General features: G+C 71.3%; 1 protein-coding gene across 1 annotated transcript; it reads left to right on the top strand.

Moving 5' to 3' along the window:
* CNGA4 (cyclic nucleotide gated channel subunit alpha 4) lies at nt 1-22098 on the top strand. Its single transcript, XM_074983285.1, has 5 exons — nt 1-74; nt 17878-17982; nt 18193-18299; nt 19924-20919; nt 21716-22098. Exons 1-5 carry the CDS (start codon nt 1-3, stop codon nt 22096-22098), a joined length of 1665 nt encoding a protein of 554 aa, XP_074839386.1.
* The last annotated feature ends 4541 nt before the right edge of the window (nt 22099-26639 follow it).

Raw genomic sequence — 26639 nt, 5'->3', positions numbered from 1 at the left:
ATGGACCCACCCCTGCCATCCAGCGGCACCAACCCGCCAGGCACAGAGCTCCGGTCCACCTGCCTGGCTGCTGCGTGGGGACTTCTGGCACTGGGTCAGAGTGGGGGCTCTCTGGGCCAGGCCACTCCCTCCCTTAGCCCAGCCCCACCCAGCCCCCACACTCCCTCCCCCTGCCCTTCGCCCAGCCCTGCCCCCACACTCCCTGCCCCCTGCCCTTCACCCAGCCCAGCCCCCACACTCCCTGCCCCCTTCCCCTCACCCAGCCCTGCCCCCACACTCCCTGCCCTCTCCCCTTCACCCAGCCCAGCCCCACCCAGCCCCCACACTCCCTGCCCCCTTCCCCTCACCCAGCCCTGCCCCCACACTCCCTGCCCTCTCCCCTTCACCCAGCCCAGCCCTGCCCCCACACTCCCTGCCCCCTTCCCCTCACCCAGCCCTGCCCCCACACTCCCTGCCCCCTGCCCTTCACCCAGCCCAGCCCCACCCAGCCCCCACACTCCCTGCCCCCTGCCCTTCACCCAGCCCAGCCCTGCCCCCACACTCCCTGCCCCCTTCCCCTCACTCAGCCCTGCCCCCACACTCCCTGCCCCCTGCCCCTCACCCAGACCTGCCCTCACACTCCCTGCCCCCTGCCCCTCACCCAGCCCTGCCCCCACACTCCCTGCCCCCTGCCCCTCACCCAGCCCAGCCCCCACACTCACTGCCCCCTGCCCCTCACCCAGACCTGCCTTCACACTCCCTGCCCCCTCCCCTTCACCCAGCCCAGCCCTGCCCCCACACTCCCTGCCCCCTTCCCCTCACTCAGCCCTGCCCCCACACTCCCTCCCCCTGCCCTTCACCCAGCCCAGCTCCACCCAGCCCCCACACTCCCTGCCCCCTGCCCTTCACCCAGCCCTCCCCCACCCAGCCCCCACACTCCCTGCCCCCTGCCCTTCACCCAGCCCAACCCCCACACTCCCTGCCCCCTGCCCCTCACTCAGCCCTGCCCCCACGCTCCCTGCCCCCTGCCCTTCACTCAGCCCAGCCCCAACACTCCCTGCCCCCTGCCCTTCACCCAGCCCTCCCCTCACACTCCCTGCCCACTGCCCTTCACCCAGCCCAGCCCCCACACTCCCTGCCCCCTGCCCTTCACCCAGCCCTTCCCCCACACTCCCTGCCCCCTGCCCTTCCCCCAGCCCAGCCCCCGCACTCCCTGCCCCACTGCCCTTCACCCAGCCCAGCCCCCACACTCCCTGCCCCCTGCCCTTCACCCAGCCCAGCCCTGCCCCCACACTCCCTGCCCCCTGCCCTTCACCCAGCCCTCCCCTCACACTCCCTGCCCACTGCCCTTCACCGAGCCCAGCCCCCACACTCCCTGCCCCCTGCCCTTCACCCAGCCCTTCCCCCACACTCCCTGCCCCCTGCCCTTCCCCCAGCCCAGCCCCCGCACTCCCTGCCCCACTGCCCTTCACCCAGCCCAGCCCCCACACTCCCTGCCCCACTGCCCTTCACCCAGCCCAGCCCCCACACTCCCTGCCCCCTGTCCTTCCCGCAGCCCAGCCCCCACACTCCCTGCCCCCTGCCCTTCACCCAGCCCAACCCCCACACTCCCTGCCCCCTGCCCTTCCCCCAGCCCAGCCCCCACACTCCCTGCCCCCTGCCCTTCACCCAGCCCAACCCCCACACTCCCTGCCCCCTGCCCTTCACCCAGCCCAACCCCCACACTCCCTGCCCCCTGCCCCTCACTCAGCCCTGCCCCCACGCTCCCTGCCCCCTGCCCTTCACTCAGCCCAGCCCCAACACTCCCTGCCCCCACGCTCCCTGCCCCCTGCCCTTCACCCAGCCCTCCCCTCACACTCCCTGCCCACTGCCCTTCACCCAGCCCAGCCCCCACACTCCCTGCCCCCTGCCCTTCACCCAGCCCTTCCCCCACACTCCCTGCCCCCTGCCCTTCCCCCAGCCCAGCCCCCACACTCCCTGCCCCCTGCCCTTCACCCAGCCCAACCCCCACACTCCCTGCCCCACTGCCCTTCACCCAGCCCAGCCCCCACACTCCCTGCCCCCTGTCCTTCCCGCAGCCCAGCCCCCACACTCCCTGCCCCCTGCCCTTCACCCAGCCCAACCCCCACACTCCCTGCCCCCTGCCCTTCCCCCAGCCCAGCCCCCACACTCCCTGCCCCCTGCCCTTCACCCAGCCCAACCCCCACACTCCCTGCCCCCTGCCCTTCACCCAGCCCAACCCCCACACTCCCTGCCCCCTGCCCCTCACTCAGCCCTGCCCCCACGCTCCCTGCCCCCTGCCCTTCACTCAGCCCAGCCCCAACACTCCCTGCCCCCACGCTCCCTGCCCCCTGCCCTTCACCCAGCCCTCCCCTCACACTCCCTGCCCACTGCCCTTCACCCAGCCCAGCCCCCACACTCCCTGCCCCCTGCCCTTCACCCAGCCCTTCCCCCACACTCCCTGCCCCCTGCCCTTCACCCAGCCCAGCCCCACCCAGCCCCCACACTCCCTGCCCCCTGCCCTTCACCCAGCCCAGCCCTGCCCCCACACTCCCTGCCCCCTTCCCCTCACTCAGCCCTGCCCCCACACTCCCTGCCCCCTGCCCCTCACCCAGACCTGCCCTCACACTCCCTGCCCCCTGCCCCTCACCCAGCCCTGCCCCCACACTCCCTGCCCCCTGCCCCTCACCCAGCCCAGCCCCCACACTCACTGCCCCCTGCCCCTCACCCAGACCTGCCTTCACACTCCCTGCCCCCTCCCCTTCACCCAGCCCAGCCCTGCCCCCACACTCCCTGCCCCCTTCCCCTCACTCAGCCCTGCCCCCACACTCCCTGCCCCCTGCCCTTCACCCAGCCCTGCCCTCACACGCCCTGCCGCCGGCCCCTCACTCAGCCCTGCCCCCACACTCCCTGCCCCCTGCCCTTCACCCAGCCCAGCCCCACCCAGCCCCCACACTCCCTGCCCCCTGCCCCTCACTCAGCCCTGCCCCCACACTCCCTGCCCACTGCCCTTCACCCAGCCCTGCCCCCATACTCCCTGCCCCCTGCCCCTCACCCAGCCCTGCCCCCACACTCCCTGCCCCCTGCCCTTCACCCAGCCCAGCCCTGCCCCCACACTCCCTGCCCCCTGCCCTTCGCCCAGCCCTGCCACCACACTCCCTGCCCCCTTCCCCTCACTCAGCCCTGCCCCCACACTCCCTGCCCCCTTCCCCTCACTCAGCCCTGCCCCCACACTCCCTGCCCCCTGCCCCTCACCCAGCCCTGCCCCCACACTCCCTGCCCCCTGCCCTTCACCCAGCCCAGCCCAGCCCCCACACTCCCTGCCCACTGCCCTTCCCCCAGCCCAGCCCCCACACTCCCTGCCCGCTGCCCTTCCCCCAGCCCAGCCCCCACACTCCCTGCCCCCTGCCCTTCCCCCAGCCCAGCCCCCACACTCCCTGCCCCACTGCCCTTCCCCCAGCCCAGCCCCCACACTCCCTGCCCCACTGCCCTTCCCCCAGCCCAGCCCCCACAATCCCTGCCCCCTGCCCTTCCCCCAGCCCAGCCCCCACACTCCCTGCCCCCTGCCCTTCACGCAGCCCAGCCCCCACACTCCCTGCCCCCTGCCCTTCACCCAGCCCAGCCCCAACATTCCCTGCCCCCTGCCCTTCACCCAGCCCAGCCCTCACACTCCCTGCCCCCTGCCCTTCACCCAGCCCAGCCCCCACACTCCCTGCCCACTGCCCTTCACTCAGCCCTGCCCCAACACTCCCTGCCCCCTGCCCTTCACCCAGCCCAGCCCCAACACTCCCTGCCCCCTGCCCTTCACCCTGCCCTGCCCTCACACTTCCTGCCCCCTGCCCTTCGCCCAGCCCTGCCCTCACACTCCCTGCCCCCTGCCCTTCACCCTGCCCTGCCCTCACACTTCCTGCCCCCTGCCCTTCGCCCAGCCCTGCCCCCACACTCCCTCCCCCTGCCCTTCACCCAGCCCAGCTCCACCCAGCCCCCACACTCCCTGCCCCCTGCCCTTCACCCAGCCCTCCCCCACCCAGCCCCCACACTCCCTGCCCCCTGCCCTTCACCCAGCCCAACCCCCACACTCCCTGCCCCCTGCCCCTCACTCAGCCCTGCCCCCACGCTCCCTGCCCCCTGCCCTTCACTCAGCCCAGCCCCAACACTCCCTGCCCCCTGCCCTTCACCCAGCCCAGCCCTGCCCCCACACTCCCTGCCCCCTGCCCTTCACCCAGCCCTCCCCTCACACTCCCTGCCCACTGCCCTTCACCCAGCCCAGCCCCCACACTCCCTGCCCCCTGCCCTTCACCCAGCCCTTCCCCCACACTCCCTGCCCCCTGCCCTTCCCCCAGCCCAGCCCCCGCACTCCCTGCCCCACTGCCCTTCACCCAGCCCAGCCCCCACACTCCCTGCCCCACTGCCCTTCACCCAGCCCAGCCCCCACACTCCCTGCCCCCTGCCCTTCACCCAGCCCAGCCCTGCCCCCACACTCCCTGCCCCCTGCCCTTCACCCAGCCCTCCCCTCACACTCCCTGCCCACTGCCCTTCACCGAGCCCAGCCCCCACACTCCCTGCCCCCTGCCCTTCACCCAGCCCTTCCCCCACACTCCCTGCCCCCTGCCCTTCCCCCAGCCCAGCCCCCGCACTCCCTGCCCCACTGCCCTTCACCCAGCCCAGCCCCCACACTCCCTGCCCCACTGCCCTTCACCCAGCCCAGCCCCCACACTCCCTGCCCCCTGTCCTTCCCGCAGCCCAGCCCCCACACTCCCTGCCCCCTGCCCTTCACCCAGCCCAACCCCCACACTCCCTGCCCCCTGCCCTTCCCCCAGCCCAGCCCCCACACTCCCTGCCCCCTGCCCTTCACCCAGCCCAACCCCCACACTCCCTGCCCCCTGCCCTTCACCCAGCCCAACCCCCACACTCCCTGCCCCCTGCCCCTCACTCAGCCCTGCCCCCACGCTCCCTGCCCCCTGCCCTTCACTCAGCCCAGCCCCAACACTCCCTGCCCCCACGCTCCCTGCCCCCTGCCCTTCACCCAGCCCTCCCCTCACACTCCCTGCCCACTGCCCTTCACCCAGCCCAGCCCCCACACTCCCTGCCCCCTGCCCTTCACCCAGCCCTTCCCCCACACTCCCTGCCCCCTGCCCTTCCCCCAGCCCAGCCCCCACACTCCCTGCCCCCTGCCCTTCACCCAGCCCAACCCCCACACTCCCTGCCCCACTGCCCTTCACCCAGCCCAGCCCCCACACTCCCTGCCCCCTGTCCTTCCCGCAGCCCAGCCCCCACACTCCCTGCCCCCTGCCCTTCACCCAGCCCAACCCCCACACTCCCTGCCCCCTGCCCTTCCCCCAGCCCAGCCCCCACACTCCCTGCCCCCTGCCCTTCACCCAGCCCAACCCCCACACTCCCTGCCCCCTGCCCTTCACCCAGCCCAACCCCCACACTCCCTGCCCCCTGCCCCTCACTCAGCCCTGCCCCCACGCTCCCTGCCCCCTGCCCTTCACTCAGCCCAGCCCCAACACTCCCTGCCCCCACGCTCCCTGCCCCCTGCCCTTCACCCAGCCCTCCCCTCACACTCCCTGCCCACTGCCCTTCACCCAGCCCAGCCCCCACACTCCCTGCCCCCTGCCCTTCACCCAGCCCTTCCCCCACACTCCCTGCCCCCTGCCCTTCACCCAGCCCAGCCCCACCCAGCCCCCACACTCCCTGCCCCCTGCCCTTCACCCAGCCCAGCCCTGCCCCCACACTCCCTGCCCCCTTCCCCTCACTCAGCCCTGCCCCCACACTCCCTGCCCCCTGCCCCTCACCCAGACCTGCCCTCACACTCCCTGCCCCCTGCCCCTCACCCAGCCCTGCCCCCACACTCCCTGCCCCCTGCCCCTCACCCAGCCCAGCCCCCACACTCACTGCCCCCTGCCCCTCACCCAGACCTGCCTTCACACTCCCTGCCCCCTCCCCTTCACCCAGCCCAGCCCTGCCCCCACACTCCCTGCCCCCTTCCCCTCACTCAGCCCTGCCCCCACACTCCCTGCCCCCTGCCCTTCACCCAGCCCTGCCCTCACACGCCCTGCCGCCGGCCCCTCACTCAGCCCTGCCCCCACACTCCCTGCCCCCTGCCCTTCACCCAGCCCAGCCCCACCCAGCCCCCACACTCCCTGCCCCCTGCCCCTCACTCAGCCCTGCCCCCACACTCCCTGCCCACTGCCCTTCACCCAGCCCTGCCCCCATACTCCCTGCCCCCTGCCCCTCACCCAGCCCTGCCCCCACACTCCCTGCCCCCTGCCCTTCACCCAGCCCAGCCCTGCCCCCACACTCCCTGCCCCCTGCCCTTCGCCCAGCCCTGCCACCACACTCCCTGCCCCCTTCCCCTCACTCAGCCCTGCCCCCACACTCCCTGCCCCCTTCCCCTCACTCAGCCCTGCCCCCACACTCCCTGCCCCCTGCCCCTCACCCAGCCCTGCCCCCACACTCCCTGCCCCCTGCCCTTCACCCAGCCCAGCCCAGCCCCCACACTCCCTGCCCACTGCCCTTCCCCCAGCCCAGCCCCCACACTCCCTGCCCGCTGCCCTTCCCCCAGCCCAGCCCCCACACTCCCTGCCCCCTGCCCTTCCCCCAGCCCAGCCCCCACACTCCCTGCCCCACTGCCCTTCCCCCAGCCCAGCCCCCACACTCCCTGCCCCACTGCCCTTCCCCCAGCCCAGCCCCCACAATCCCTGCCCCCTGCCCTTCCCCCAGCCCAGCCCCCACACTCCCTGCCCCCTGCCCTTCACGCAGCCCAGCCCCCACACTCCCTGCCCCCTGCCCTTCACCCAGCCCAGCCCCAACATTCCCTGCCCCCTGCCCTTCACCCAGCCCAGCCCTCACACTCCCTGCCCCCTGCCCTTCACCCAGCCCAGCCCCCACACTCCCTGCCCCCTGCCCTTCACCCAGCCCAGCCCCCACACTCCCTGCCCACTGCCCTTCACTCAGCCCTGCCCCAACACTCCCTGCCCCCTGCCCTTCACCCAGCCCAGCCCCAACACTCCCTGCCCCCTGCCCTTCACCCTGCCCTGCCCTCACACTTCCTGCCCCCTGCCCTTCACCCAGCCCAGCCCTGCCCTCACACTCCCTGCCCCCTGCAATTCACCCTGCCCTGCCCTCACACTTCCTGCCCCCTGCCCTTCACCCAGCCCAGCCCTGCCCTCACACTCCCTGCCCCCTGCCCTTCACCCTGCCCTGCCCTCACACTCCCTGCCCCCTGCCCTTCACCCTGCCCTGCCCTCACACTTCCTGCCCCCTGCCCTTCGCCCAGCCCTGCCCTCACACTCCCTGCCCCCTGCCCTTCACCCTGCCCTGCCCTCACACTCCCTGCCCCCTGCCCTTCACCCAGCCCAGCCCCCACACTCCCTGCCCCCTGCCCTTCACCCAGCCCAGCCCCAACATTCCCTGCCCCCTGCCCTTCACCCAGCCCAGCCCTCACACTCCCTGCCCCCTGCCCTTCACCCAGCCCAGCCCCCACACTCCCTGCCCACTGCCCTTCACTCAGCCCTGCCCCAACACTCCCTGCCCCCTGCCCTTCACCCTGCCCTGCCCTCACACTTCCTGCCCCCTGCCCTTCGCCCAGCCCTGCCCTCACACTCCCTGCCCCCTGCCCTTCACCCTGCCCTGCCCTCACACTTCCTGCCCCCTGCCCTTCGCCCAGCCCTGCCCCCACACTCCCTCCCCCTGCCCTTCACCCAGCCCAGCTCCACCCAGCCCCCACACTCCCTGCCCCCTGCCCTTCACCCAGCCCTCCCCCACCCAGCCCCCACACTCCCTGCCCCCTGCCCTTCACCCAGCCCAACCCCCACACTCCCTGCCCCCTGCCCCTCACTCAGCCCTGCCCCCACGCTCCCTGCCCCCTGCCCTTCACTCAGCCCAGCCCCAACACTCCCTGCCCCCTGCCCTTCACCCAGCCCAGCCCTGCCCCCACACTCCCTGCCCCCTGCCCTTCACCCAGCCCTCCCCTCACACTCCCTGCCCACTGCCCTTCACCCAGCCCAGCCCCCACACTCCCTGCCCCCTGCCCTTCACCCAGCCCTTCCCCCACACTCCCTGCCCCCTGCCCTTCCCCCAGCCCAGCCCCCGCACTCCCTGCCCCACTGCCCTTCACCCAGCCCAGCCCCCACACTCCCTGCCCCACTGCCCTTCACCCAGCCCAGCCCCCACACTCCCTGCCCCCTGCCCTTCACCCAGCCCAGCCCTGCCCCCACACTCCCTGCCCCCTGCCCTTCACCCAGCCCTCCCCTCACACTCCCTGCCCACTGCCCTTCACCGAGCCCAGCCCCCACACTCCCTGCCCCCTGCCCTTCACCCAGCCCTTCCCCCACACTCCCTGCCCCCTGCCCTTCCCCCAGCCCAGCCCCCGCACTCCCTGCCCCACTGCCCTTCACCCAGCCCAGCCCCCACACTCCCTGCCCCACTGCCCTTCACCCAGCCCAGCCCCCACACTCCCTGCCCCCTGTCCTTCCCGCAGCCCAGCCCCCACACTCCCTGCCCCCTGCCCTTCACCCAGCCCAACCCCCACACTCCCTGCCCCCTGCCCTTCCCCCAGCCCAGCCCCCACACTCCCTGCCCCCTGCCCTTCCCCCAGCCCAGCCCCCACACTCCCTGCCCCCTGCCCTTCACCCAGCCCAACCCCCACACTCCCTGCCCCCTGCCCTTCACCCAGCCCAACCCCCACACTCCCTGCCCCCTGCCCCTCACTCAGCCCTGCCCCCACGCTCCCTGCCCCCTGCCCTTCACTCAGCCCAGCCCCAACACTCCCTGCCCCCACGCTCCCTGCCCCCTGCCCTTCACCCAGCCCTCCCCTCACACTCCCTGCCCACTGCCCTTCACCCAGCCCAGCCCCCACACTCCCTGCCCCCTGCCCTTCACCCAGCCCTTCCCCCACACTCCCTGCCCCCTGCCCTTCCCCCAGCCCAGCCCCCACACTCCCTGCCCCCTGCCCTTCACCCAGCCCAACCCCCACACTCCCTGCCCCACTGCCCTTCACCCAGCCCAGCCCCCACACTCCCTGCCCCCTGTCCTTCCCGCAGCCCAGCCCCCACACTCCCTGCCCCCTGCCCTTCACCCAGCCCAACCCCCACACTCCCTGCCCCCTGCCCTTCCCCCAGCCCAGCCCCCACACTCCCTGCCCCCTGCCCTTCACCCAGCCCAACCCCCACACTCCCTGCCCCCTGCCCTTCACCCAGCCCAACCCCCACACTCCCTGCCCCCTGCCCCTCACTCAGCCCTGCCCCCACGCTCCCTGCCCCCTGCCCTTCACTCAGCCCAGCCCCAACACTCCCTGCCCCCACGCTCCCTGCCCCCTGCCCTTCACCCAGCCCTCCCCTCACACTCCCTGCCCACTGCCCTTCACCCAGCCCAGCCCCCACACTCCCTGCCCCCTGCCCTTCACCCAGCCCTTCCCCCACACTCCCTGCCCCCTGCCCTTCACCCAGCCCAGCCCCACCCAGCCCCCACACTCCCTGCCCCCTGCCCTTCACCCAGCCCAGCCCTGCCCCCACACTCCCTGCCCCCTTCCCCTCACTCAGCCCTGCCCCCACACTCCCTGCCCCCTGCCCCTCACCCAGACCTGCCCTCACACTCCCTGCCCCCTGCCCCTCACCCAGCCCTGCCCCCACACTCCCTGCCCCCTGCCCCTCACCCAGCCCAGCCCCCACACTCACTGCCCCCTGCCCCTCACCCAGACCTGCCTTCACACTCCCTGCCCCCTCCCCTTCACCCAGCCCAGCCCTGCCCCCACACTCCCTGCCCCCTTCCCCTCACTCAGCCCTGCCCCCACACTCCCTGCCCCCTGCCCTTCACCCAGCCCTGCCCTCACACTCCCTGCCGCCGGCCCCTCACTCAGCCCTGCCCCCACACTCCCTGCCCCCTGCCCTTCACCCAGCCCAGCCCCACCCAGCCCCCACACTCCCTGCCCCCTGCCCCTCACTCAGCCCTGCCCCCACACTCCCTGCCCACTGCCCTTCACCCAGCCCTGCCCCCATACTCCCTGCCCCCTGCCCCTCACCCAGCCCTGCCCCCACACTCCCTGCCCCCTGCCCTTCACCCAGCCCAGCCCTGCCCCCACACTCCCTGCCCCCTGCCCTTCGCCCAGCCCTGCCACCACACTCCCTGCCCCCTTCCCCTCACTCAGCCCTGCCCCCACACTCCCTGCCCCCTTCCCCTCACTCAGCCCTGCCCCCACACTCCCTGCCCCCTGCCCCTCACCCAGCCCTGCCCCCACACTCCCTGCCCCCTGCCCTTCACCCAGCCCAGCCCAGCCCCCACACTCCCTGCCCACTGCCCTTCCCCCAGCCCAGCCCCCACACTCCCTGCCCGCTGCCCTTCCCCCAGCCCAGCCCCCACACTCCCTGCCCCCTGCCCTTCCCCCAGCCCAGCCCCCACACTCCCTGCCCCACTGCCCTTCCCCCAGCCCAGCCCCCACACTCCCTGCCCCACTGCCCTTCCCCCAGCCCAGCCCCCACACTCCCTGCCCCCTGCCCTTCCCCCAGCCCAGCCCCCACACTCCCTGCCCCCTGCCCTTCACCCAGCCCAGCCCCAACATTCCCTGCCCCCTGCCCTTCACCCAGCCCAGCCCTCACACTCCCTGCCCCCTGCCCTTCACCCAGCCCAGCCCCAACATTCCCTGCCCCCTGCCCTTCACCCAGCCCAGCCCCCACACTCCCTGCCCCCTGCCCTTCACCCAGCCCAGCCCCAACATTCCCTGCCCCCTGCCCTTCACCCAGCCCAGCCCTCACACTCCCTGCCCCCTGCCCTTCACCCAGCCCAGCCCCAACATTCCCTGCCCCCTGCCCTTCACCCAGCCCAGCCCTCACACTCCCTGCCCCCTGCCCTTCGCCCAGCCCTGCCCTCACACTCCCTGCCCCCTGCCCTTCACCCAGCCCAGCCCCAACATTCCCTGCCCCCTGCCCTTCACCCAGCCCAGCCCTCACACTCCCTGCCCCCTGCCCTTCACCCAGCCCAGCCCCCACACTCCCTGCCCACTGCCCTTCACTCAGCCCTGCCCCAACACTCCCTGCCCCCTGCCCTTCACCCAGCCCAGCCCCCGCACTCCCTGCCCCCTGCCCTTCACCCAGCCCTCCCCTCACACTCCCTGCCCACTGCCCTTCACCCAGCCCAGCCCCCGCACTCCCTGCCCCACTGCCCTTCACCCAGCCCAGCCCCCACACTCCCTGCCCCACTGCCCTTCACCCAGCCCAGCCCCCGCACTCCCTGCCCCACTGCCCTTCACCCAGCCCAGCCCCCACACTCCCTGCCCCCTGCCCTTCCCCCAGCCCAGCCCCCGCACTCCCTGCCCCACTGCCCTTCACCCAGCCCAACCCCCACACTCCCTGCCCCACTGCCCTTCACCCAGCCCAGCCCCCACACTCCCTGCCCCCTGCCCTTCCCCCAGCCCAGCCCCCGCACTCCCTGCCCCACTGCCCTTCACCCAGCCCAGCCCCCACACTCCCTGCCCCACTGCCCTTCACCCAGCCCAGCCCCCACACTCCCTGCCCCCTGTCCTTCCCGCAGCCCAGCCCCCACGCTCCCTGCCCCCTGCCCTTCACTCAGCCCAGCCCCAACACTCCCTGCCCCCACGCTCCCTGCCCCCTGCCCTTCACCCAGCCCTCCCCTCACACTCCCTGCCCACTGCCCTTCACCCAGCCCAGCCCCCACACTCCCTGCCCCCTGCCCTTCACCCAGCCCTTCCCCCACACTCCCTGCCCCCTGCCCTTCCCCCAGCCCAGCCCCCACACTCCCTGCCCCCTGCCCTTCACCCAGCCCAACCCCCACACTCCCTGCCCCACTGCCCTTCACCCAGCCCAGCCCCCACACTCCCTGCCCCCTGTCCTTCCCGCAGCCCAGCCCCCACACTCCCTGCCCCCTGCCCTTCACCCAGCCCAACCCCCACACTCCCTGCCCCCTGCCCCCTGCCCTTCCCCCAGCCCAGCCCCCACACTCCCTGCCCCCTGCCCTTCACCCAGCCCAACCCCCACACTCCCTGCCCCCTGCCCTTCACCCAGCCCAACCCCCACACTCCCTGCCCCCTGCCCCTCACTCAGCCCTGCCCCCACGCTCCCTGCCCCCTGCCCTTCACCCAGCCCAGCCCCCACACTCCCTGCCCCCTGCCCTTCACCCAGCCCTTCCCCCACACTCCCTGCCCCCTGCCCTTCACCCAGCCCAGCCCCACCCAGCCCCCACACTCCCTGCCCCCTGCCCTTCACCCAGCCCAGCCCTGCCCCCACACTCCCTGCCCCCTTCCCCTCACTCAGCCCTGCCCCCACACTCCCTGCCCCCTGCCCCTCACCCAGACCTGCCCTCACACTCCCTGCCCCCTGCCCCTCACCCAGCCCTGCCCCCACACTCCCTGCCCCCTGCCCCTCACCCAGCCCAGCCCCCACACTCACTGCCCCCTGCCCCTCACCCAGACCTGCCTTCACACTCCCTGCCCCCTCCCCTTCACCCAGCCCAGCCCTGCCCCCACACTCCCTGCCCCCTTCCCCTCACTCAGCCCTGCCCCCACACTCCCTGCCCCCTGCCCTTCACCCAGCCCTGCCCTCACACTCCCTGCCGCCGGCCCCTCACTCAGCCCTGCCCCCACACTCCCTGCCCCCTGCCCTTCACCCAGCCCAGCCCCACCCAGCCCCCACACTCCCTGCCCCCTGCCCCTCACTCAGCCCTGCCCCCACACTCCCTGCCCACTGCCCTTCACCCAGCCCTGCCCCCACACTCCCTGCCCCCTGCCCCTCACCCAGCCCTGCCCCCACACTCCCTGCCCCCTGCCCTTCACCCAGCCCAGCCCTGCCCCCACACTCCCTGCCCCCTGCCCTTCGCCCAGCCCTGCCACCACACTCCCTGCCCCCTTCCCCTCACTCAGCCCTGCCCCCACACTCCCTGCCCCCTTCCCCTCACTCAGCCCTGCCCCCACACTCCCTGCCCCCTGCCCCTCACCCAGCCCTGCCCCCACACTCCCTGCCCCCTGCCCTTCACCCAGCCCAGCCCAGCCCCCACACTCCCTGCCCACTGCCCTTCCCCCAGCCCAGCCCCCACACTCCCTGCCCGCTGCCCTTCCCCCAGCCCAGCCCCCACACTCCCTGCCCCCTGCCCTTCCCCCAGCCCAGCCCCCACACTCCCTGCCCCACTGCCCTTCCCCCAGCCCAGGCCCCACACTCCCTGCCCCACTGCCCTTCCCCCAGCCCAGCCCCCACACTCCCTGCCCCCTGCCCTTCCCCCATCCCAGCCCCCACACTCCCTGCCCCCTGCCCTTCACGCAGCCCAGCCCCCACACTCCCTGCCCCCTTCCCCTCACTCAGCCCTGCCCCCACACTCCCTGCCCCCTTCCCCTCACTCAGCCCTGCCCCCACACTCCCTGCCCCCTGCCCCTCACCCAGCCCTGCCCCCACACTCCCTGCCCCCTGCCCTTCACCCAGCCCAGCCCAGCCCCCACACTCCCTGCCCACTGCCCTTCCCCCAGCCCAGCCCCCACACTCCCTGCCCGCTGCCCTTCCCCCAGCCCAGCCCCCACACTCCCTGCCCCCTGCCCTTCCCCCAGCCCAGCCCCCACACTCCCTGCCCCACTGCCCTTCCCCCAGCCCAGCCCCCACACTCCCTGCCCCACTGCCCTTCCCCCAGCCCAGCCCCCACACTCCCTGCCCCCTGCCCTTCCCCCAGCCCAGCCCCCACACTCCCTGCCCCCTGCCCTTCACCCAGCCCAGCCCCAACATTCCCTGCCCCCTGCCCTTCACCCAGCCCAGCCCTCACACTCCCTGCCCCCTGCCCTTCACCCAGCCCAGCCCCAACATTCCCTGCCCCCTGCCCTTCACCCAGCCCAGCCCCCACACTCCCTGCCCCCTGCCCTTCACCCAGCCCAGCCCCAACATTCCCTGCCCCCTGCCCTTCACCCAGCCCAGCCCTCACACTCCCTGCCCCCTGCCCTTCACCCAGCCCAGCCCCAACATTCCCTGCCCCCTGCCCTTCACCCAGCCCAGCCCTCACACTCCCTGCCCCCTGCCCTTCGCCCAGCCCTGCCCTCACACTCCCTGCCCCCTGCCCTTCACCCAGCCCAGCCCCAACATTCCCTGCCCCCTGCCCTTCACCCAGCCCAGCCCTCACACTCCCTGCCCCCTGCCCTTCACCCAGCCCAGCCCCCACACTCCCTGCCCACTGCCCTTCACTCAGCCCTGCCCCAACACTCCCTGCCCCCTGCCCTTCACCCAGCCCAGCCCCCGCACTCCCTGCCCCCTGCCCTTCACCCAGCCCTCCCCTCACACTCCCTGCCCACTGCCCTTCACCCAGCCCAGCCCCCGCACTCCCTGCCCCACTGCCCTTCACCCAGCCCAGCCCCCACACTCCCTGCCCCACTGCCCTTCACCCAGCCCAGCCCCCGCACTCCCTGCCCCACTGCCCTTCACCCAGCCCAGCCCCCACACTCCCTGCCCCCTGCCCTTCCCCCAGCCCAGCCCCCGCACTCCCTGCCCCACTGCCCTTCACCCAGCCCAACCCCCACACTCCCTGCCCCACTGCCCTTCACCCAGCCCAGCCCCCACACTCCCTGCCCCCTGCCCTTCCCCCAGCCCAGCCCCCGCACTCCCTGCCCCACTGCCCTTCACCCAGCCCAGCCCCCACACTCCCTGCCCCACTGCCCTTCACCCAGCCCAGCCCCCACACTCCCTGCCCCCTGTCCTTCCCGCAGCCCAGCCCCCACGCTCCCTGCCCCCTGCCCTTCACTCAGCCCAGCCCCAACACTCCCTGCCCCCACGCTCCCTGCCCCCTGCCCTTCACCCAGCCCTCCCCTCACACTCCCTGCCCACTGCCCTTCACCCAGCCCAGCCCCCACACTCCCTGCCCCCTGCCCTTCACCCAGCCCTTCCCCCACACTCCCTGCCCCCTGCCCTTCCCCCAGCCCAGCCCCCACACTCCCTGCCCCCTGCCCTTCACCCAGCCCAACCCCCACACTCCCTGCCCCACTGCCCTTCACCCAGCCCAGCCCCCACACTCCCTGCCCCCTGTCCTTCCCGCAGCCCAGCCCCCACACTCCCTGCCCCCTGCCCTTCACCCAGCCCAACCCCCACACTCCCTGCCCCCTGCCCCCTGCCCTTCCCCCAGCCCAGCCCCCACACTCCCTGCCCCCTGCCCTTCACCCAGCCCAACCCCCACACTCCCTGCCCCCTGCCCTTCACCCAGCCCAACCCCCACACTCCCTGCCCCCTGCCCCTCACTCAGCCCTGCCCCCACGCTCCCTGCCCCCTGCCCTTCACCCAGCCCAGCCCCCACACTCCCTGCCCCCTGCCCTTCACCCAGCCCTTCCCCCACACTCCCTGCCCCCTGCCCTTCACCCAGCCCAGCCCCACCCAGCCCCCACACTCCCTGCCCCCTGCCCTTCACCCAGCCCAGCCCTGCCCCCACACTCCCTGCCCCCTTCCCCTCACTCAGCCCTGCCCCCACACTCCCTGCCCCCTGCCCCTCACCCAGACCTGCCCTCACACTCCCTGCCCCCTGCCCCTCACCCAGCCCTGCCCCCACACTCCCTGCCCCCTGCCCCTCACCCAGCCCAGCCCCCACACTCACTGCCCCCTGCCCCTCACCCAGACCTGCCTTCACACTCCCTGCCCCCTCCCCTTCACCCAGCCCAGCCCTGCCCCCACACTCCCTGCCCCCTTCCCCTCACTCAGCCCTGCCCCCACACTCCCTGCCCCCTGCCCTTCACCCAGCCCTGCCCTCACACTCCCTGCCGCCGGCCCCTCACTCAGCCCTGCCCCCACACTCCCTGCCCCCTGCCCTTCACCCAGCCCAGCCCCACCCAGCCCCCACACTCCCTGCCCCCTGCCCCTCACTCAGCCCTGCCCCCACACTCCCTGCCCACTGCCCTTCACCCAGCCCTGCCCCCACACTCCCTGCCCCCTGCCCCTCACCCAGCCCTGCCCCCACACTCCCTGCCCCCTGCCCTTCACCCAGCCCAGCCCTGCCCCCACACTCCCTGCCCCCTGCCCTTCGCCCAGCCCTGCCACCACACTCCCTGCCCCCTTCCCCTCACTCAGCCCTGCCCCCACACTCCCTGCCCCCTTCCCCTCACTCAGCCCTGCCCCCACACTCCCTGCCCCCTGCCCCTCACCCAGCCCTGCCCCCACACTCCCTGCCCCCTGCCCTTCACCCAGCCCAGCCCAGCCCCCACACTCCCTGCCCACTGCCCTTCCCCCAGCCCAGCCCCCACACTCCCTGCCCGCTGCCCTTCCCCCAGCCCAGCCCCCACACTCCCTGCCCCCTGCCCTTCCCCCAGCCCAGCCCCCACACTCCCTGCCCCACTGCCCTTCCCCCAGCCCAGGCCCCACACTCCCTGCCCCACTGCCCTTCCCCCAGCCCAGCCCCCACACTCCCTGCCCCCTGCCCTTCCCCCATCCCAGCCCCCACACTCCCTGCCCCCTGCCCTTCACGCAGCCCAGCCCCCACACTCCCTGCCCCCTGCCCTTCACCCAGCCCAGCCCCAACATTCCCTGCCCCCTGCCCTTCACCCAGCCCAGCCCTCACACTCCCTGCCCCCTGCCCTTCACCCAGCCCAGCCCCCACACTCCCTGCCCACTGCCCTTCACTCAGCCCTGCCCCAACACTCCCTGCCCCCTGCCCTTCACCCAGCCCAGCCCCCACACTCCCTGCCCCCTGCCCTTCACCCAGCCCAGCCCCAACATTCCCTGCCCCCTGCCCTTCACCCAGCCCAGCCCTCACACTCCCTGCCCCCTGCCCTTCACCCAGCCCAGCCCCCACACTCCCTGCCCACTGCCCTTCACTCAGCCCAGCCCCAACACTCCCTGCCCCCTGCCCTTCACCCAGCCCAGCCCTGCCCCCACACTCCCTGCCCCCTGCCCTTCACCCAGCCCTCCCCTCACACTCCCTGCCCACTGCCCTTCACCCAGCCCAGCCCCCACACTCCCTGCCCCCTGCCCTTCACCCAGCCCTTCCCCCACACTCCCTGCCCCCTGCCCTTCCCCCAGCCCAGCCCCCGCACTCCCTGCCCCACTGCCCTTCACCCAGCCCAGCCCCCACACTCCCTGCCCCACTGCCCTTCACCCAGCCCAGCCCCCACACTCCCTGCCCCCTGTCCTTCCCGCAGCCCAGCCCCCACACTCCCTGCCCCCTGCCCTTCACCCAGCCCAACCCCCACACTCCCTGCCCCCTGCCCTTCCCCCAGCCCAGCCCCCACACTCCCTGCCCCCTGCCCTTCACCCAGCCCAACCCCCACACTCCCTGCCTCCTGCCCTTCACCCAGCCCAACCCCCACACTCCCTGCCCCCTGCCCCTCACTCAGCCCTGCCCCCACGCTCCCTGCCCCCTGCCCTTCACTCAGCCCAGCCCCAACACTCCCTGCCCCCACGCTCCCTGCCCCCTGCCCTTCACCCAGCCCTCCCCTCACACTCCCTGCCCACTGCCCTTCACCCAGCCCAGCCCCCACACTCCCTGCCCCCTGCCCTTCACCCAGCCCTTCCCCCACACTCCCTGCCCCCTGCCCTTCCCCCAGCCCAGCCCCCACACTCCCTGCCCCCTGCCCTTCACCCAGCCCAACCCCCACACTCCCTGCCCCACTGCCCTTCACCCAGCCCAGCCCCCACACTCCCTGCCCCCTGTCCTTCCCGCAGCCCAGCCCCCACACTCCCTGCCCCCTGCCCTTCACCCAGCCCAACCCCCACACTCCCTGCCCCCTGCCCTTCCCCCAGCCCAGCCCCCACACTCCCTGCCCCCTGCCCTTCACCCAGCCCAACCCCCACACTCCCTGCCCCCTGCCCTTCACCCAGCCCAACCCCCACACTCCCTGCCCCCTGCCCTTCACCCAGCCCAGCCCCCCACTCTGCTCCCCTGGCCCCACCCCCCACTTGGTGCCGGAGCTAAGGCCGGGGCTCTCTCTCCTGGCAGCACCCCAAGGACCTGGGTCCTGGACCCCGCGGGGGAGCTGCACTACTGGTGGCTGAACGTCATGGTGCTGCCGGTCTTGTACAACTGGGTCGTCATCATCTGCAGGTGGGCGGAGGGGCAGGACTGGGCGGGGGCCCCACGGGCGAGGGGAAGTGCTCCCAGGTGCAGTCCTGGTGCAGCCGACCTGGACCTCGCCGTCTGGAGAGCCCAGCGTCACCCAGGCACCTGGGCCAGGCGGGTGGTAGGCCCTGAGCCCCGGGCAGGATGGAGCCAGTGGGGTGTGGCTCCGGGTGATGCTGGGCTCGGTCCCGGCAGGTCCTGCTTCCCCAGCGTGCAGCAGGAGCTCCTGGCCATGTGGCTGGCCCTGGACTACCTGAGCGACCTGCTCTACCTGCTGGACATCGCTGTGCGCTTCCACACCGGTGAGTGCCGCTGGCACCGGCCACGGGGCGCCACCCTGCCGCCCACCTGGCACCTGCCCCCCGCTGCTCCCGCCCCTTCCCTGCTCCCACCCCTGCTCCCGCCCCTTCCCTGCTCCCACCGCTGCTCCCGCCCCTTCCCTGCTCCCACCGCTGCTCCCGCCCCCCCGCTGCTCCCGCCCCTTCCCTGCTCCCACCCCTGCTCCCGCCCCTTCCCTGCTCCCACCGCTGCTCCCGCCCCTTCCCTGCTCTCACCGCTGCTCCCGCCCCCCCGCTGCTCCCGCCCCTTCCCTGCTCTCACCGCTGCTCCCGCCCCCCCGCTGCTCCCGCCCCTTCCCTGCTCCCACCCCTGCTCCCGCCCCCCCGCTGCTCCCGCCCCTTCCCTGCTCCCACCCCTGCTCCCGCCCCTTCCCTGCTCTCACCGCTGCTCCCGCCCCCCCGCTGCTCCCGCCCCTTCCCTGCTCCCACCCCTGCTCCCGCCCCTTCCCTGCTCTCACCGCTGCTCCCGCCCCCCCGCTGCTCCCGCCCCTTCCCTGCTCCCACCGCTGCTCCCGCCCCCCCGCTGCTCCCGCCCCTTCCCTGCTCCCACCGCTGCTCCCGCCCCTTCCCTGCTCCCACCCCTGCTCCCGCCCCTTCCCTGCTCTCACCGCTGCTCCCGCCCCCCCGCTGCTCCCGCCCCTTCCCTGCTCTCACCGCTGCTCCCGCCCCCCCCGCTGCTCCCGCCCCTTCCCTGCTCCCACCCCTGCTCCCGCCCCCCCGCTGCTCCCGCCCCTTCCTTGCTCCCACCCCTGCTCCCGCCCCTTCCCTGCTCTCACCGCTGCTCCCGCCCCTGCTCCCGCCCCTTCCCTGCTCTCACCGCTGCTCCCGCCCCCCCGCTGCTGCCGCCCCTTCCCTGCTCTCACCGCTGCTCCCGCCCCCCCGCTGCTCCCGCCCCTTCCCTGCTCTCACCACTGCTCCCGCCCCCCCGCTGCTCCCGCCCCTTCCCTGCTCCCACCGCTGCTCCCGCCCCCCCGCTGCTCCCGCGCCTTCCCTGCTCCCATCCCTGCTGCACCCACTCCCAGGGGGCCCTGGCCAGGCAGTGAGTTCTTGGGGTGTTCGGAGGGGACAGTGAGTCTTTGGGGGGTCTGGCCGGGCAGCGACTCTGTTGGGGGAGTCGGAGGGGGAGCTCTGGCCAGGCTCTGAGCCTCCTTGGGCGCCCTGGGGCCCTGGCCGGGGAGGCAGGGGAAGCTCCGCCATCAGCCTGGCCTCAGGCCCCCGGGAAGCGGAGCAGCCCGCCCAGCGCCCAGCTCCGCCAAAGGCAGCAGCCCGTGGGCACTGCAGGCCCCGTGGCCAGGCTGAGCACAGAGCAGAGCTTGCTGGGCCTCCTGGGCCGCGCCCTCACCCTGGGTGCAGAGGCACTTCCAGGCCCCAGGGTACGCCCCTGCCCAGCTCCCACGATGGGCACCGTGCCCACCGGGACCCCCAGCCCCAGCAGCAGAGCGGGGCCTGGGGGCTCCTCCCCAGCTGCGTCTCCAGCCTGGGGGGCGCCTGAGCGCCAGGAGCCCCCGCGCCCCCGGAGACCTGCTGTGGAGCCCCAGCCCGGCCAGAGCCGGAGGCCGGTGCTCAGCCCCAGCGCCCCTCCCCGCAGGTTTCCTGGAGCAGGGAATCCTGGTGCAGGACCGGGCCCAGACCTCCCGGCGCTACCTGCGCTCCTGGCACCTGCTGTGGGACGCAGCGGCCGTGCTGCCCACCGACCTGCTGTATCTGCCGCTGGGGCCGCACGTGCCGGCCGTGCGCGCCAACCGGCTGCTGCGCACCCCGCGCCTCTTCGAGGCCTTCGACCGGCAGGAGATGCGCACGGCCCACCCCTACGCCTTCCGCATCGCCAAGCTCATGCTCTACGTCTTCGTGGCCATCCACTGGAACGCCTGCGCCTACTTCGCGCTCTCGGGCGCCCTCGGCTACGGCACGGACACGTGGGTCTACCCCAACCTCAGCCAGCCCGTCTTCGCCCGCCCGCTGCGCCAGTACCTCCACAGCTTCTACTTCTCCACGCTCACCCTCACCACCGTGGGCAACACGCCCGACCCCTCGCGCCAGGAGGAGTTCCTCTTCATGGTGGCCGACTGCCTGCTGGCCGTCATGGGCTTCGCCACCATCATGGGCAGCATGAGCTCCGTCATCTCCAACATGAGCACGGCCGAGGCGGCCTTCTACCCCGATGCCGAGCGGGTGCGTGGCTACCTGCGGCTGCACCGCGTGGCCGGCGGCCTGGAGCGCCGCGTGGCCCGCTGGCACCAGCACCTGCACCTGCACAAGAAGCTGACCAACGAGCAGCTGGTGCTGCAGCACCTGCCCGAGCGGCTGCGGGCTGAGGTGGCGGTGAGCGTGCACCTGGCCACGCTGCGCAAGGTGCAGCTCTTCCAGACCTGCGAGCAGGGCCTGCTGGAGGAGCTGGTGCTCAAGCTGCGGCCCCAGGTCTACAGCCCGGGTGAGTACGTGTGCCGCAAGGGCGACATTGGCCGGGAGATGTACTTCATCCGCGAGGGGCAGCTGGCCGTGGTGGGCGATGACGGGCGCACGCAGTACGCGGTGCTGGGCGAAGGCCTCTACTTCGGCGAGATCAGCATCATCAACATCAAAGGTAGTGGCTGCCGTGCCGTGCCGTGGGGCGGGGTCCCCCCCCCCAGGTCTCCCTGCCCTGCCCTGCCCTGCCCTGGCCCCCAGCCCAGCCTCTGGATCCCCCCAGCCCTGCTCTTGCCCCCCAGCTCACCTTCTGGGTCCCCCCAGCCCCCTCATTCTGAACAGGGCCAAGCCAAGCCAGTGTGGTGGGGCTCTGGGGCTGGGTTCTTGAGGCTGCTGGGGGCTGCGGGGCTGAGCTGTGAGCGTTGTGGGGGCTCTAGGCCAGGCTGTTGGGCCCTCCCCTGGCTGCACCCCGGTCTCAATCCCTGCAGGTCCCACCTGTCACAGTGTCGGGGGGTCCTCCAGCCCTGCCCCCAGCTGCAGGGGCCGGGACTCCCAGCCGGGGGGAACAGGAGGGTCGGCAGGTGACAGGGCGCAGCGTGGTACAGACTGGCCAGCCCAGGAGCCAGACAGCGTCAGTGCCATCCATCCTGGGCGAGGGCCCCTGAGGGGAGCCCAAGCCGGGCCCTGGTGCCCCGGCCCAGCCTGCCCCACCCAGCTGCCTAGTTCCCAGTCACCCCAGCCAGGCCCCCTTCCTGCTTCCTGGGGAGGAAAGGGGTCACCAGGTTGCGCAGGTCAGAAAGGCCGGGGGCCATTGCCCATCTGTGAGAGGTCAGCACTCACTGCTATGCACTGCTGCTGGGCCTAGGGAAACTGAGGCACCCGGGGGTTACTGCGGGCAGTAGGAGGCCCCTGCCCCACAGGAAGGGGAATGACCTCTCCCCCCACACATGCCGCCCCTCATGCTCTCTCCCCAGGGAACAAGTCGGGGAACCGGCGGACGGCCAACATCAAGAGCATCGGCTACTCGGACCTGTTCTGCCTGTCCAAGGAGGACCTGCGGGAGGTGCTGGCCGAGTTCCCGGCTGCCAAGGCGGCCCTGGAGGCCAAGGGCCGGGAGATCCTGCTGCGCATGGACAAGCTGGACGAGCACGCCGAGGCGGCGCAGCTGGAGCGCCAGCAGGCGGCTGAGCAGCGCACCACGGCGCTGGAGCAGGCCCTGGACGCCCTGCACACCAAGTTCGCCCGCCTGCTGGCCGAGCTGGAGTCCAGCGCCCTCAAGCTGGCGCTGCGCATCGAGCGCCTGGAGTGGCAGACGCGGGGCTGGGCTGGTGGGGAGGGCCCGGAGGCCGGGCAGTGAGGGCTGGGCTGGGGGGCAGCGGGAACAGGCTGGTGGGGGCTGGGCTGGTGGGGGGGGCTGGGCAGTGAGGCTGTCCTGAGGCCACATCTGGAATATTGTGTCCAGTTTTGGGCCCCCCAATATAAAAAGGATGTGGATTTGCTGGAGCAGGTTCAGCGGAGGGCAACAAAAATGATTAAGGGGCTGGAGCACAAGACTATGAGGAGAGGCTGAGGGATTTGGGCTTGTTTAGTTTACAGAAGAGAAGACTTAGGGGTGATTTAATAGCAGCCTTCAACTTCCTGAAGGGGAGCTCTAAAGAGGAGGGTGAGAAACTGTTCTCAGTGGTGTCAGATGGCAGAACAAGGAGCAATGGTCTGAAGTTGAAGAGGGAGAGGTGCAGGTTAGATATTAGGAAAAACTACTTCACCAGGCGGGTGGTGAAGCACTGGAATGCGTTGCCTAGAGAGGTGGTGGATTCTGCATCCCTTGAAGTTTTCAAGTCATGGCTAAGATGACTTAGGGAGGGTTGATGCTGCTTGAAGCAGGGGGCTGGACTAGATGACCTCCTGAGGTCCCTTCCAGCCCTGGGATTCTAACTCCTGTTGAGTATCGGAGGGGGAGCCTTGTTAGTCTGGATCTGTAACAGCAATGAAGGGTCCTGGGACACCTTATAGACAAACAGAAAAGTTTTGAGCATGAGCTTTCATGAGCACAGACTCACTTCATCAGATGCTGGTCTTGGAAATCTGCAGGGCCAGGTATAAATAAGCCAGAGCAAGGGCTGGCAGGTAACACCTCTGCCCTGAACAAAGAGGAGGGTGGAGCCGAGCTGGTTTTTGAATCGGGGGTGGGGGGGCGCAGTGGTTAGAGGCTAGGGGGAGAGGGAGCTGGAAGGAGCCAGCATGGCGAGGGGGAAAGCTACACCCCAGAGGGGCACCCCTCGGGCTCCTCTCCCCAGGACAGGTTGGAAGGACTGTCTCTGACTGCTGCACTGACACTTCTGTGAGAAACTGGGCATCTGTCGCCTAATAAACCTCCTGTTGTACCTGCTGAATGAGTGTCACTCCTGCCAGCCGACAGGATGCAGTGCATGGGGACCCCTGAACCCCATCATACGTCCACGGAGGGAACCGGCGTACCCAACTCAGACAGCACTGCCGCCAGTGCCCAGCCAGTCTCTCTGCTTGGCCTCCGCGGAGGGAACCCGCGTACCCGGCCTAGCCGGCGCCGCCGCCAGCACCCAGCCGGTCTCTCTGCTTGGCCTCCGTGGAGGTAACTTGTGTACCTGACTCAGCCAGCGCTGCCACCAGCGCCCAGCCAGTCTCTCTGCTTGGCCTCCGCAGAGGGAACCCGCGTACCTGGCCCAGCCAGCGCCGCCGCCATCACCCAGTTGGTCTCTCTGCTTGGCCTCTGCAGAGGGAACCCGCGTACCCGGCCCAGCCAGCGCCCAGCCGGTCTCTCTGCTTGCCCTCCGTGGAGGTAACTAGTGTACCCAACCCAGCCAGTGCTGCTGCCAACACCCAGCTGGTCTCTCTGCTTGGCCTCTGCGGAGGGAATCTGCGTACCCGGCCCAGCCATCGCCCAGCCAGTCTCTCTGCTTGCCCTCCATGGAGGTAACTTGTGTACTTGACCCAGCCAGCGCTGCCACCAGCGCCCAGCCGGTCTCTCTGCTTGGACTCCGCGGAGGGAACCCGCGTACCTGACCCAGCCAGCGCCGCCGCCAGCGCCCAGCCGGTCTCTCTGCTTGGACTCCGCGGAGGGAACCTGGGTACCTGACCCAGCCAGCGCCGCCGCCAGTGCCCAGCCGGTCTCTCTGCTTGGACTCCGCGGAGGTAACTTGTGTACTTGACCCAGCCAGCGCCGCCGCCAGCACCCAGCCGGTCTCTCTGCTTGGACTCCGTGGAGGGAACCCGCGTACCTGACTCAGACAGCGCCGCCGCCAGCGCCCAGCCGGTCTCTCTGCTTGCCCTCTGCGGAGGGAACCCGCGTACCCGGCCCAGCCAGCGCCCAGCCGGTCTCTCTGCTTGGACTCCGCGGAGGGAACCCGCGTACCTGACTCAGACAGCGCCGCCGCCAGTGCCCAGCCGGTCTCTCTGCTTGGACTCCGCGGAGGTAACTTGTGTACTTGACCCAGCCAGCGCCGCCGCCAGCACCCAGCCGGTCTCTCTGCTTGGACTCCGTGGAGGGAACCCGCGTACCTGACTCAGACAGCGCCGCCGCCAACGCCCAGCCGGTCTCTCTGCTTGCCCTCTGCGGAGGGAACCCGCGTACCCGGCCCAGCCAGCGCCCAGCCGGTCTCTCTGCTTGGACTCCGCGGAGGGAACCCGCGTACCTGACTCAGACAGCGCCGCCGCCAGTGCCCAGCCGGTCTCTCTGCTTGGACTCCGCGGAGGGAACCTGCGTACCCGGCCCAGCCAGCGCCCAGCCGGTCTCTCTGCTTGGCCTCCATGGAGGTAACTTGTGTACTTGACCCAGCCAGTGCCGCCGCCAGCGCCCAGCCGGTCTCTCTGCTTGGACTCCGCGCAGGGAACCTGCATACCTGGCCCAGCCAGCTCTGCATTTGCCCCTGGTTTGGCCCAGCCGCGGTGCCTCGGAGAACCTCCTACACTACGGTGGGCACACACCTTTCCCCACGTAAGCTGTGGGCACCAGGCATCGAGGGCCCAGACTGAGTGTGGCCTGGGGAGGGCTGGCCACCGTGGGGGAAGGGCTGGGCAGCGCTCGGACACCACAGAGCCGTGTGTCTTCCCCGGGTTGCTCAGCTTCAGAGCTGACACCTGCTGGGCTGGGACAGGCCCAGCTGCGGCTCCCCGTAGATGGCGGGAGTTTCGCACCCTTGGAGGCAGAGCCTCTGGGGCTCTGACTGTCCTGCTCCCTTGGGCACCGTGTAGCCTGGCCCCACTGGGACTCCTGCAGCATCAGCTGCCACCCGCCTGCCGTGCCAGGGCCACTTGAGTTCTGCTGCCCCAGATGACAGGGCCCCAGTGCAGCCAGGAGTGGGGGGCAGGAGCCCAGATGCTCCAGTGAGGAGCAAAGGGGGCACTGGGTGCATAACAGTTGGGGGGCTGGGGGTCGCACCATGGCACAGGGCTTTGGGGGTCCTGGGAGGGCTGTACCAAGGCACTGGGCTCTAAGGAGCAACGACGTGAATACGTCTTTGTTTTAACTATTTTCTCACCGGAGCTTGTCAATTTTGTGTCACGTCATGTGATGTATTATTGTACGTAGCCCTGACTTCCACTTATACCCACGGCCCCGTTTCATCTCGAGAGATGGCGGCACTGGGGGTCTATGGACGGCGTTCGAGTCTGCAGCTTCTCTCCTGGCTTATCCATCCAAAACTGGATCTGCGCGGTCGATTGCAACAACCGCAAGCCAGTCTGTCTCCCAGCTCTGGAGTCTGACCTCACGCCAGTCTGTGTCCCAGCTCTGGAGTCTGACCTCACGCCAGTCTGTCTCCCAGCTCTGGAGTCTGACCTCACACCAGTCTGTCTCCCAGCTCTGGAGTCTGACCTCACTCCAGTCTGTGTCCCAGCTCTGGAGTCTGACCTCACGCCAGTCTGTCTCCCAGCTCTGGAGTCTGACCTCACGCCAGTCTGTCTCCCAGCTCTGGAGTCTGACCTCACGCCAGTCTGTCTCCCAGCTCTGGAGTCTGACCTCACGCCAGTCTGTCTCCCAGCTCTGGAGTCTGACCTCACTCCAGTCTGTGTCCCAGCTCTGGAGTCTGACCTCACGCCAGTCTGTCTCCCAGCTCTGGAGTCTGACCTCACGCCAGTCTGTCTCCCAGCTCTGGAGTCTGACCTCACGCCAGTCTGTCTCCCAGCTCTGGAGTCTGACCTCACGCCAGTCTGTCTCCCAGCTCTGGAGTCTGACCTCACGCCAGTCTGTCTCCCAGCTCTGGAGTCTGACCTCACGCCAGTCTGTCTCCCAGCTCTGGAGTCTGACCTCACGCCAGTCTGTCTCCCAGCTCTGGAGTCTGACCTCACGCCAGTCTGTCTCCCAGCTCTGGAGTCTGACCTCACGCCAGTCTGTCTCCCAGCTCTGGAGTCTGACCTCACGCCAGTCTGTGTCCCAGCTCTGGAGTCTGACCTCACGCCAGTCTGTCTCCCAGCTCTGGAGTCTGACCTCACGCCAGTCTGTCTCCCAGCTCTGGAGTCTGACCTCACTCCAGTCTGTGTCCCAGCTCTGGAGTCTGACCTCACGCCAGTCTGTCTCCCAGCTCTGGAGTCTGACCTCACGCCAGTCTGTCTCCCAGCTCTGGAGTCTGACCTCACGCCAGTCTGTCTCCCAGCTCTGGAGTCTGACCTCACGCCAGTCTGTCTCCCAGCTCTGGAGTCTGACCTCACGCCAGTCTGTCTCCCAGCTCTGGAGTCTGACCTCACGCCAGTCTGTCTCCCAGCTCTGGAGTCTGACCGCACGCCAGTCTGCCTCCCAGCTCTGGAGTCTGACCTCACGCCAGTCTGTGTCCCAGCTCTGGAGTCTGACCTCACGCCAGTCTGTGTCCCAGTTCTGGAGTCTGACCTCACGCCAGTCTGTCTCCCAGCTCTGGAGTCTGACCT

Source organism: Carettochelys insculpta, chromosome 1 (genome assembly GCF_033958435.1).
Source record: "Carettochelys insculpta isolate YL-2023 chromosome 1, ASM3395843v1, whole genome shotgun sequence".
Taxonomy (NCBI): Eukaryota; Metazoa; Chordata; order Testudines; family Carettochelyidae; genus Carettochelys; species Carettochelys insculpta.
The sequence above is the reverse complement of the archived record's forward strand: the minus strand, read 5'-3'. Positions and strand labels throughout refer to the sequence as shown.

Excerpts from the sequence above, each read along its gene's own strand:
- CNGA4 (XM_074983285.1), top strand. The coding sequence starts at position 1 with ATGGACCCACCCCTGCCATCCAGCGGCACCAACCCGCCAGGCACAGAG. Across the intron at positions 75-17,877 it reads TCCACCTGCCTGGCTGCTGC|CACCCCAAGGACCTGGGTCC; the intron begins GTGGGGACTTCT and ends CTCTCCTGGCAG. Across the intron at positions 18,300-19,923 it reads CGCTGTGCGCTTCCACACCG|GTTTCCTGGAGCAGGGAATC; the intron begins GTGAGTGCCGCT and ends CCCTCCCCGCAG.